Source organism: Halichoeres trimaculatus, unplaced genomic scaffold (assembly GCF_033239565.1).
Source record: "Halichoeres trimaculatus isolate MK-OKI-2021-1 unplaced genomic scaffold, fHalTri1.1 fHalTri1_scaffold_17, whole genome shotgun sequence".
Classification (NCBI taxonomy): Eukaryota; Metazoa; Chordata; class Actinopteri; order Labriformes; family Labridae; genus Halichoeres; species Halichoeres trimaculatus.
In genome coordinates this window covers 14,268,372-14,280,135 of record NW_027437195.1, presented here as the reverse complement: position 1 = coordinate 14,280,135, position 11,764 = coordinate 14,268,372, and the positions used below count along the sequence as shown (strand labels likewise).

The window sequence follows — 11,764 nt, the reverse complement described above, 5'->3', positions numbered from 1 at the left end:
CTCTGTTAAAGAGGCTACACTGTTACACTGACTTGTATGGACATTTTCCCATTCCTGCTTTAATTTGCATTAACTGCAGTTAATGATGTGTAACAAACTAAAGGGACAAACCTGTGCTGCAAAGGCTGATGCAGAGGTGCAATGAAGAGGAATGTCAATGAATTACAATGTGAATGAGCGACCAGAGGACTGTGCCTTCCCTGCTTTAGATGTGCAGCTTGATGGTAATGCCGATGGACACAGTGAGCAATTTAAACATTCATGCATTGTCCAGCCAGGGCGCTGTGGATCTCACTGTAATAAAAGCAATGTGACAGCACTAGGCGGGGGGACCAGGGATTGTCACTGTGTCAACAAGCCTCTCTGAAGGTATCTGCATAGATGGAGGAAGGATGCTTATTCACAGATTCTTCAAAATGTGGGTTTCTGAATCAAAAAGAAAACTGCAGCCAGGATGGGACCACATCTTCTCACCTGCTCTCTAATCAAAGAATGTTACCAATGTATACACCTGGTGCATGACAGGTGTGTGTGTGTTTGTGTGCGTGAGGGAGAGATGGAGAGCTGGCAAGGTCCTTTCAAAGCTGACCTTCACAATCTTCGAGGACCCACTCACACCCTGTCTGCCTGAGAGGCCTTTGGTCAGCGTTAATTACCCTCACTACCTCCAGCTGCCTGCTCATCAGGTCAGCACTCCCATATGGTCCTCCAGGAGGGAGCAGACAGGCGGGGGGGCCAGGGCGGGGAAAGTGCTGGATACCTGTGGGACACTGATTACATAAGCTGCTGCTAATGAGAGAGAGCTTCTTTGGAAAGAAGGGCTGCGAGTTCAAACGATCACAACGGTGGCAGTGGCTGACAGATGCAACCCCAGAGCAAGGGGGACTTGATTAAACACACACACCTATGCACATGCTGGGACACATGCACACACACACACACACACACACACCTGCATCCAGAATCACTTTAACACACACTCAGACACACAGAGGAACACAGCAGGAGAGCAGCTCTTTGATGAGCTGGGACTGGAGGTTGATGAGAAGGGGCACTGCAGCCTGATTCAGCTAGCTTAGGGTCACACAGGAGAGAGTGTTTGTGTGTGTGTTTCTGTCAGTGTGTGTGTTCATTAGTCACATAGTGTGATATCACTTTACTACTGACTCATTTGGCACACACCTCCCTTCATGGGTGCTCTTCAACATGCAGTGACTAAAATTTCAGCTTTAAGAGAAAATTCTTGCAAATCAAATTGAGCTTCATTTTTTTCAATAAACCACTATTTTTTTGACAAAATGCATTTATATCATCAGATCTTATTCATCCCAGAGCTTGATAATGAAAACCATGCAGCAGTGAGGAATCAAAACAAAGATTAATGTGCTGTTCGGCTCTCAGGCCCTGCTGTCATGTCATCTGTTATTCTCAGACAAGAGCTTCGTGGTAATGCGGTTAGACCTCACAACAATGCTTAATCACAACAAACCACATTAGGCCAAAGGTAATTGTGTTTGCTTGGTATATGCATGGACCAATCTGTTTCGCTGCTGCCAATGAAGAGGGGTGGGGGGGGGCTTCCATTTTGGTTTGTGGTGGTGGTGGTGGGGGCACAACCAAAATAGTCTTGTTTACCTCCAATGTCTGGCTCCACCTTATCGAGTTACAAAGCTGCTGCTGCGAGTCAGATTGGCCCCTGATCGATTGGAGCTCTGATGGCGAGAGGCAGCGTGACTGACAGTCTGACAAGGATCTCAGACGGGAGCTGAGTAATGCATGTCATGTCATTTTCCCGGATACACCTGAGGTTCGTTTTCTCGTCTGGGAGAGTAAACAACAGAGCTGATTTTATCGCTCGTGCCACCTGCATTATGGTAAACTGGACATTTTCCGCAGCAAAGGGCTGTAAATGTCACATTTGAATTTTTGAAGGGGGCGGCAATTCATGTGAAATGACAAAGAGTCTCTCAACATTTAGAAAAACTGGTACTTTTATTATCCAGCTTGCAACCAAGCAACTTAAAAAGTGATAGAATATGACTGTGACAGAGTGAGCTATCTAAGCTTCAACAAGCATTCCCTTTCACATCCTAAGTATTACTAACATGAGTCTGTAGACATCCTCTTCATCATCTATTGACTCCTTGAATCTGTTGAATACAACAGTTAGGCACATGATGCAATTTCCCCACACATGCCTGTTGAGCCCTCACTATTCAGCTCAAGTAATAGTACTCTAAAATAGCATAGATTTACTGTACATATACAGGTCGTATACTAAAGGTGCTGAAAATTAAATTCCCCACAGTATAAGATAAAATAAGAGTCTCTTTTTTTTTGGTGACAGAGAGAATGCATGCAGGTCCGTGGACCTGATCGGAGCCGTTAAGCAGGTCACATGGGGTAAAACTGCGAAGCAGCCTCAGACGACTGGATCTCCACCTGAGCCATCTTAAACTGGGTGCACTGCAACCATTTTCTCAGAGCAAACGGAGGAGTCCCCGATGTCTGGCCCTGCAAACACTGGTGGTTCACTCTGTTCTGGATGGCCTGGAGCCGCAACTGCAACCCTGCAGACAGGTGCTGCAGAGGCAAGAATAGAAGGATGACAAGTTAAAGGGCTGTATGACTACAGAGATATCATTAACCTAATGGTAAACAGCTTTTTGAAAGTCTCACCTTGAGGTTTGACTGAATCATAGGTAGCCACATGGGTATTAACTAGAGGAAAGAAGAATATTTGCACGTGTTAAAGGAAGCTTACAGTAAATTGGCAACTAAACAGGTTTAATAGGTGATGAATTAGCGAACCTTGACAAAGATAGTTGAGTTGCACTCCTGCAGGGCTTCCATCAAACTAATGACATGAAGACACACCATCTCTACCATCTAAGAGGACATAAAGCAAAAACCATTTTAGTTCATTTTCACACAAAAACAAGTGCACCATATTTTTACGTGTTCATTCCCGCTGAAGCATGTAAAGCATTTTGTGCTGTTTTTAATGTATAAAAAGTGCTGTATAAATAAAGTTTGATTTGATTTGATTGATTTGATTGATTTGATTTGATTTGATTTGATTTGATTTGAAGCCCACTTTGATAGACCCTGGAGTAAAAAGCTAAAAGGACAGCACTCACCACTTTATTGTGAGCCATGAGCTGCAGGATGCTTGGTGTAACCCGACTCCAGAACTCCAGGCCAGTAAGGATGGCGCTGGAAGAAAACTCAGTCTGGTTTTGGTTGACCAGTGAAGGAGCAGCAGCTGCCTGCTCGCAGTAGATGGTCCATAGCTGGGCGAACATGAAGGCGTGGAACAGAGAGCACATGTGCAGTACTGATGTCTGGAGGAGACAAAAACAGAAAAGGTGATTAAAGATCATAGTGACCAAAAATAAAAAACTGTGGAGGTGGAGTCATTTACAGGAAATTGTTCCAGCCAGACCTTTGACTGCTCTGGGAAACCAATGAGGATGACGATAAGATGGTCTGCGATGTGGGAGCCAGCGTCTAGAGGGATGGGCATACAGGAGGTGGAGCCCTGGTGCAGGGCACAGTGTGTCAGCGAGCCCAAAAGCAGCCAGGACAGCTGACGAATGTGGGACACACACTCGATGAATTCTTTTGGCCTGTAGAAAAATAAACATAAAGTCAGTTTTACATACGAGCTCTCAGTCTATTCTCTACAATCTCATATCTCTCAGGATTACACAGATAATTCAACCAGTAAAATAAACAAACATATGCTGGTTCTAACAAATTGCTTAATATTACTGGTTATCTGGATTTTTTTATTTTAAAAAGAGAAAAAAAATATGTGTAACACAAGGATTTTTAATGTTAATTATCTTTTAATCAGCTTATCAACTCAGAACTTTGTATGATGGCCATACCATCACCTCTACCCCTTTAGTCCTTCTTTCCAAGTGAGTTTCTCTACTTGGGATCAGGAAACCTCAGTTTTTCTCATGTTATCTCACAAATGCTGAATTACTATCTTTGAACCCAGAGCATAAATTTAATTTATGCCAAAAGCAAGTGAGCTTTAAACCCAGAGCATAACACCAGTGTGTGTTTAAATTCAGCTAAGTTGAGTTTGTGCGTAGCATGGCTGGACTGAACCTCTGAATCCCTGACTGGTTCCTGAGCTGGCATGTCTCTCTGTCACTCTTACCCCTGTTGCATGGTGGATGGTGGGTGATAGAGCCAGGGGAGATAACGGACCACAGCTTTGTTATCACGGTGATTGCCTTTACTGATCTCCATGGCGGCGACTTGTGCCAAGCCCACTTTCAGGTTGCCCCCAAAAGTGTCCTCATGCAGCGGCTGACAGCAAGCTTTCATATGGCTCTGGGTAAAATATGCAAAGTAAGGAAGAAAAGATAAGGACAAACAAAAGGAACAGCAGAGAAAAAAAAAACTGTATAAGATCAGATTTGCATCTTCTGGCTTTCACATAAAAAGCACAAAACTTACTTTAAGTTTGGTTAGCGTGTGCATGTCTGCAATGAAGTCCAGGAGTTCACTTATATATTGTCTCATACACTCCATGGCGGCTGTTGTGCACTGTGGGGAATTAAAACAGATTATCCTTTAGGAGGATTCACAGCAGGGTTTGATTTTGCCTCCTACTGTTTTATGAGGCTAATTCTAATAAGATCCACACACACATCGACTAAAGCCTTACCCCCGGCAGCGTGGAGATCATGTGCTTTTGGATGATGGTGGATTCTGCTAGCCGCGTACCAATATCTGCACAAACAAACTGAAGAATTCCAGCGCAGGTTTAAGTTTCTTATTCAGGATGAGTGACTGTAGTCTACATTCTTTTTTTGCCAACTAAAGAAGGCATTATTACCTGGACTAGCAGTAACAAGTTTGTGTCAGGCAGAGGAGACTTGAACTTGAGAGCCTGCAGAAGCTCTAACACGACAATGCGGGACATGTAGAACTTATCTCTCTCCTGGATGCAAAGAGAAGAAAGAGAGTGGAGTAAATGTACTGATGCAGCAAGACTGCCTTTTTCTATTATCACTCTTCCTTACTCATGCTGCGAGGGGAGCATAAACTCTGTAGTCTGAATAGAGGGGGAAGGACAGGCTGCGAAAGGGGAGGGAGGGGATGCAGGGAGACAGAGAATAGACAGAGAATGGTGAGGAGGCTGAGGAGTAGATTTAGGCCAGTCCAGATCTCTCCTCCCTGAGTCCCAGGCAGCTCAGATGAGGCTGTCAGGCTGCCTTCTCCCTCCCTGAGGACAGGCTGCTCTCTTTGTTCATCCCTTCTACACAAAGCCCAGCTGCCTGTTTACAAACCACACTGTCATCTTCTGGCTTTTACTTTGCCTCTCTCTTTTTCTCCATGCAGTCATGTTTGCTTATGTTAGGCGCAGGCACATGCTCTTACAGAACTCCAAGCTGCTTCCACATTTCCCACAGTGTGGCTTGTTAATGTGCATACCTGTACGTAACACTCTCATAATTAAAACTTGATAGAGCATGTCCGTTTGGTAAATAGCAAATCATAGTCCGTTCCTAAGCTGTAGGGCCAGGCTAATAGTGAAGTGCAGCAGTGATCAATGGTGCATGGTGTGAAAAACTTTAGCAGGAGTAGGAAACCTGACTTTGTGTCCTTAAAAACCTGACCCCCAAGCTCCAAATAATCCTCCCTGTGCTTCCCTTGCCTCTCCATAAAACAACTGTACAGGGCAGGGTCCAAAAGCAATAGCTCATGGTGGCTCCATTTTTTTTGAAAAGCGGATATTATACGGTGAGGAATTAAGAAGGGTGAAGAAAATCAATACTGCAGGAGACATAAAGCACGCAGCGTTGACAGTGGTGGAGGACTGAGGATCCATCTGGCCCCAACAGTGCAGACAGGTCCGGCTCCATCTCTGTCTGAGACAGCCACTCAGAAACACACCATACATCCTCTGCTCCAAGCACACCAACTAATCATGTTAATCAATACTGGCTGATTGCCTACTTAATCATCTGTGACATGTGGCCACATTTCTGGCCAACTGGAGACTCGGGGAAGTCAGTTCAGCACAGAAAGAGTGATGAGCAAGAGGCCTGGGAACAGGAGCTTTTTAAACGCAGCAGATTAGTTTAAAAGGTTTAACTCTTTCAAGGCAGCATAAATTCTGGATGTCAGCACATGTTTTTCTACTGCAGATTCCAAAGAAGTTGTGTAAACAGGCTTAACGCTACCTTGTTGAAGGCTTTGTAACACAGTCCACAGAGTTCTACGAGGTAGGAGAGACTGAACGTGCCGTACTGGATGACAAAGCTCAGCAGCTTGGAGAACGGCTCAAGGAGGCTCTGGGAGAAAAAAAAAAAAGCAGGGGAAAAGTTAGAAATAAAGGGATGGGAATTCAATCCACAACTTTGTGAAGTTCCTTTGGGCTTACCCGGGTTGCATTTGTGGTTGGGATTTTCAGCAGACAAATGATAATCCTCAGGCTGGAATCCATTGGGCACTAACGGCACAAGCAGATTCAAAAACAGAAAAACAGGAACATTTGAAAAATGTCAATACTGGAGAACATCACATGATGCATACCTTTATTCCTGGACCTGGTGTTTTGAATTAGATTATCTTACATCAATCTGACCTTCAAGGTAAAAAGCTTCAGAGTCAAATCAATTACATTTTTGAGAGTCCATCCTATTAAACCCGACAAGGACACTGCAAAATGCTTTTTCCTCAGGCCATAATCACATTAAACCATATCAGAGCATGACTAAGTGACGGGAAGATTCGCTATCTACCTTTAGGGGAAGCACAGAGGGCAGCTTTGTGAGGAAGGTCTGGAACTGGTTGCAGATGGTTGTCCACAGGTTGCTTGGAGAGTCCATGGGGAGAGCCTCCATGAAGGTGGCGATGTTTTCCAGGCAGTGCAGCATAGTGCCCCCTGCTGGCAGACTTTTCTTGTTGTTCAAACCCTGGAGGGCAAAGAGGCATAAAACCACAACAGGGTTATATAATGGCATTCTATACACAGAGATACTTCCATTTAACTGATCATTCAGTCCTGATCAATCAGAATGCTCACAGCTATAGCCGAGGACTTAGGACACTGGGGCAGAGATGATTGCTCATGAGCTCATGCATCATCAGGGTCTTATATGTGCGGTTTGTTTAGCTTAACAGCAACAATAAAGTGGCACAGTGGTGCAGAGTGAGGCAGGTTTTCTTGAATGCTCCAGTGATTTGTTGTTTTAAAAGGGCTTATGGTTTGCTTGAAGCAGGAGTAAGGGGGGCTTTTGGTTTGACAAGAGCTCCTCCTGCTGGTGAAGGGACTCATCACAGCTACGAGAAAAAGAATCTCACCTCGAGAAGCATGTTGAGGGCAGCAACAGAACTCAGTTCATTAAAATCTATGAGGGAGACTGCAAGAGTGCGCAGAAAACTGCCATCTGAGGAAAAATAAAGAAGGACATTAAGGGCTGAAATAGAAAAATGCCAAGAAGAAGCTTGTTAACATCAATCACAAAAACAAAAAGTGCCTTTTTCTGATTGTAATGTGCATAACTCTTTCAGGTAAATGTGATACTGTACAGGCGAGAGCTTGTTCAAAGGTTTAAATTAGGGATGCACGATATTGGATTTTTGCCGATATCCGATTTGCCAAAATGTATCGAAACCCTTTTGGCCGACACCGATACCGATACCGATACCGATACCGATAATCACAAGTTTGTTTGTTTTTTTTCACTGTAAAGAAAGCTAAGTCTATCCTGTACTGGAATTTATATGTTACTCTTATTGTGACGGTCTTATTTGTTTAAGAAACACACATAAAACATTTGATTTTACCATAAATAACAAATGTATTATTTTTTCAAACTCAACACATTCAGTATTGAAATACAGAAAAATAATTTCTTTAGATCACATGAACTTTAAATGTACAATGCATTTTTAAACATAACCAAGTTGCATTTGATTATTTTAGAGCTACTGTAACAACCTGGTGACAGACACAGAGCTCTGCAGTGCAAATAAATGAAGTGTTACATTTTATTTAAGGAGCTTATTTTTCAGATGGAAAATAATAATAATCCTAACTGAATAGCACCTTATCGGCTGTGCATATCGACAGAAATGTTCATATCTGCCAATACCGATAAACGTGTTTTTAAGCTTTTATCAGCCGATACCGATATTGTGCCGATAATATCGTGCATCCCTAGTTTAAATGACCGTTTCATGCCTGTGGCAATGAAGAAAAAGAAAGATGTCCGACTTATGTCTTTGTGTATCTTCATCTGAAAAACACCTAAAACATGCTCTTTTTTAATGAAAAGGGTTTTTTTTCGAATTGAATAAGAATATAACAAATTCACCCACTTAACACTAATTAATTTTTTTTTTTTTTTCAGTGAGGTCAAGGTGCTGTGAGTCTCAGTATAAAGACTGCTGGTACATCTGAAGCATTGTTCAGTGATAGTATGTGCCGACCTTTGATGTTACTCTGGAAGAGTTGGGGCAAGATGCCATTTGGGGCCAGCTGGTGAAACACACAGCGGAGAAACTGCTTGGCTACACCTGCTACATTCCCTGGGATCAACATACTGCAACATCAGAGGGAGAATGGCAGAGTTAGACAGGTTGTCACGCTTCACATCTTTTTTAAACTCATCTATAAGCTGAGCAAACATTTGAGAAGTGACGGCTTTTATGGCTCATACCTCTCAGCTTGTCCAGAAAAATTGGCACTGGATGCCAACCTGAAAGAAGTGAAAGCAGCGGATTAGGACTCAAGGGGATGAATTATGCATGAGCTCTAAGGGCGAGTTACGAAACTTCATTTGATGGTGAAGTGCTCTGTGGATGTGGACTGCTGCTGGAGAGGCTGTACCTGCCCACAGACTGCATGATGTCGAGGAGCATCGGAGCGGCCAAATCAGGGCTGAGGTGGATAAACATGGAGAGGACAACTACTGCAAGGCCGAGAGTCTCCTCGTCATACTCCTCCAGCACGGCAGCACAGTCACGACACCTGGGACATCACGAAGAAAACAAAACAGGACACTTAAAGCACTGAGTTGAAAGACTTTTTTTGTGACCAGGACTGAAAGCCTTGGACTGATAAATTCCTCCACCTGTCAGACATGGTGGTCGGCTGCTCATCGATGAACTCCTCCGGGGCAGGGACAAACATGCTGACAGTGCTCGGTGCAGAGAGCAGGCTGGTCTTTGTAGGGCCTGCACAGGGAGGTATAACAAAGAACGCTTTACATCAGATCAGATGCTACCTAAGGTCAGTGAGAAAAAGCTACTTGAAAGCTCCTGTGATTAATTTATTGTTTATGAAACACACTCAGATAAGAGCAACATCCCTGTATGACCTAGAAAATTGAACAAAAGAGACAGCAACATGTCTATTTCTGTGGGGTCATTTGTAAAGCTTTGAACCGTGGCGGTGACGTACAGTAGATGTCAGACAAGATGATTTAATGCCTGCTGAGCAACCATGCAAATCAACTTTAAATGAGGTTTCTGAGTCTTTGTCAACACATGTACAGGAAGAGATCATCAAACAGCTCAGATGTCCCCACAGAGTTTGATTATTTCCACGCATTGATGACACAAGAGTTGACTTCTTTCACTAAGTGATCAGTGTTGCTTTACATTTATTTTATTTCTTTTACTTCTGTTGTCTTTCCTGAGTTACAGCAGTGTGTCTCTACCTCTCCTCTGGGACTCATTATGGGATAAAGAAAAGTACAAAGTGACTGACCAGTGTCCCAGGTGCTGATGTTGTGCGGCGCACTGGACTGATGCTCCAGCTGTCTCTTCATTAGCTGACTCATGGTCAGAGCTCCCAGAGAGCCTCGCTTCACCTGACGGTACTGAGCTAGAGACACAGTAAACAACACAGAGACCATTATTTTAACACAAAGACGCATGTGTGGTTATAAAGAGACAGGTGGAACACTCATACCATTTTTAACCAATCAGGAAGAGAAATCAAGAACTACAAATCTTATAATTCTAAAGTATAAACTAATTATAGGGAACATTTTGATGCCTTTTTATGCTTAACTAAAAATCTAACTGGCTTTATTTTAAGTTTTGTTATGCGGTTTTATGGCATGATTCCAGCTTCAGTTTTGAGTATTCAACTGTGATGTATGAGACAGCAAACAAAAAAAAATGATCAGCTGTAAGGGCCTTACAAATAAGTCACCACATTTAATGTGACTGATATCAATAAGGAGGCTAAGAAGGACTGTATTTGGATCGTACTTGATACCGAAGAGCGGTGGCTTGTTTCAGGAATAGCAGCTTCGAGCGTTGGGGCTGAGGCAGATTCTCGTGGCTTTTCCAATGTAGATAGAACTTTGTGATCTGCAAGGCAATATCAGTAAATAATGGGCGGGCCATCGCCCTCACAGTTTATGCTGTTGTATGTTAATTATAAACACTGTATAAGATATGGAAACTCAGAATCTGATGTAGTAACATATCTTCTACTGAAGAATATCAAAGTGTGTTTTATGAAATATTTATGAAGCTCTTATATTTGTTTTAGTGTTATCCCCTCACTTCAGAAACAGGCAACTCATTTTTGTTTATTGCTCTTCTCCTTCTTTGAGGTTTATTCCAGTGACACAGTTTAACAGCTTCTGATGTGGACTGAAGAACAGAGACACCATGGAGCAGAAAGCAGCTCCAGTGGTTTGCTATTGCTTGGTTTTACTATTAATCAGGTTTCCTTCATCAAATATTTTTGTGGGTAGCACTTTACTTTAGAGGTCTGCAAGTTTAATCACACCTAGGTAATAATTAGACAAAATTTTTCCTTTTTCTTTGAATTGAGCACATAACTTCTTTAAAATAATGTCCAATTTTATTGTCGCAAGTCACAATTGGTAGGTTACTGTGTTTTTTTTTCAGTTTCTTTGAAATTTACCCCAAATTGCCAGGTAAGAAGGTGACGATAGCAAATAATTTATAGAAGTATCCCGTTTCTGCTATTTCCAGAGAAGCAGCTGATAAATAGCTGCTTAGTTCTTGAAAACAGAAGTTAGGTTCATTGTTTCCTCTGATAATTACCTTTGAAATGCTCAGTGAATAATTCAATTTCCCAATAAGCAGTTGATAGATAGCTATTTGTTATTTAATTTCACCAAGTTCTTTAGTACCCAGTTTGTTGATATACATAATTGAGATCACATGAAAAATGATAAACCTTTATGATTAGACCTATAATGTTTTACATGATAAAACTGAAGGCTTCATATGTGATATTCACCAAGAGTGGGGTTGTAGATTGGCCTTACCTGATTGTGATAGACACTGTGAGTACAGGCGCACTGCAAAACTGAATCTGACCACAAGTTATGTGCTAATTTTTACCAAATTCTCATGAAATTTCAGGGGTAATTTGAAAGAAATAAGAAAAAACTTTGTCTAATTATAACTTAAGTGTGATTAAATTTGCAGACCTCTGAAGTAAAGTGTTACCTTTTTGTGCATTTTTCCTGGCATGTCAGGCTGCCATTATTTATATTAGTATGAATATTATCTTAATTAGACTATAGTGAACAAAAAGAAAAAAGAAAAGAGAAGAAAATCCATCATGGTGAACAAAAAGTCTAAATTCTTTATAGAATGATGCAATGTAAACACATGATAATGTTGCGTAATGAGTGTGCTTCATAAAACCACACTAAAATCATTATCATGGAATGAGATGAAATAATAAAAAATACTTTCATTGCATGATATTAGAATAAAATGGAGAATAAAAGAA

The 11,764-nt window shown here is 42.0% G+C and overlaps 1 protein-coding gene across 8 annotated transcripts in view; it reads right to left on the bottom strand.

The window, feature by feature from the left end:
- Nucleotides 1-1,989: 1,989 nt before the first annotated feature.
- The window catches only part of unc79 (unc-79 homolog, NALCN channel complex subunit), a 35,535-nt gene continuing 25,760 nt past the window's right edge, over nt 1,990-11,764 (bottom strand). For 7 of the 8 annotated variants that reach the window (XM_074691854.1, XM_074691856.1, XM_074691857.1 and 4 more), the window contains 19 exons: nt 10,255-10,356; nt 9,746-9,862; nt 9,108-9,210; nt 8,864-9,004; nt 8,694-8,732; nt 8,464-8,576; nt 7,333-7,418; nt 6,771-6,944; nt 6,410-6,478; nt 6,210-6,320; nt 4,859-4,963; nt 4,688-4,765; nt 4,477-4,566; nt 4,175-4,350; nt 3,446-3,629; nt 3,141-3,344; nt 2,812-2,889; nt 2,680-2,721; nt 1,990-2,583 (listed from right to left, as the gene is read on the bottom strand). In XM_074691854.1, the coding sequence (XP_074547955.1) occupies nt 2,395-2,583; nt 2,680-2,721; nt 2,812-2,889; nt 3,141-3,344; nt 3,446-3,629; nt 4,175-4,350; nt 4,477-4,566; nt 4,688-4,765; nt 4,859-4,963; nt 6,210-6,320; nt 6,410-6,478; nt 6,771-6,944; nt 7,333-7,418; nt 8,464-8,576; nt 8,694-8,732; nt 8,864-9,004; nt 9,108-9,210; nt 9,746-9,862; nt 10,255-10,356 (2,201 nt within the window). In that variant the 3' untranslated portion in view covers nt 1,990-2,394. The remainder of the gene's footprint in view (nt 2,584-2,679; nt 2,722-2,811; nt 2,890-3,140; nt 3,345-3,445; nt 3,630-4,174; nt 4,351-4,476; nt 4,567-4,687; nt 4,766-4,858; nt 4,964-6,209; nt 6,321-6,409; nt 6,479-6,770; nt 6,945-7,332; nt 7,419-8,463; nt 8,577-8,693; nt 8,733-8,863; nt 9,005-9,107; nt 9,211-9,745; nt 9,863-10,254; nt 10,357-11,764) is intronic. The other variant, XM_074691860.1, reaches the window with a different exon arrangement.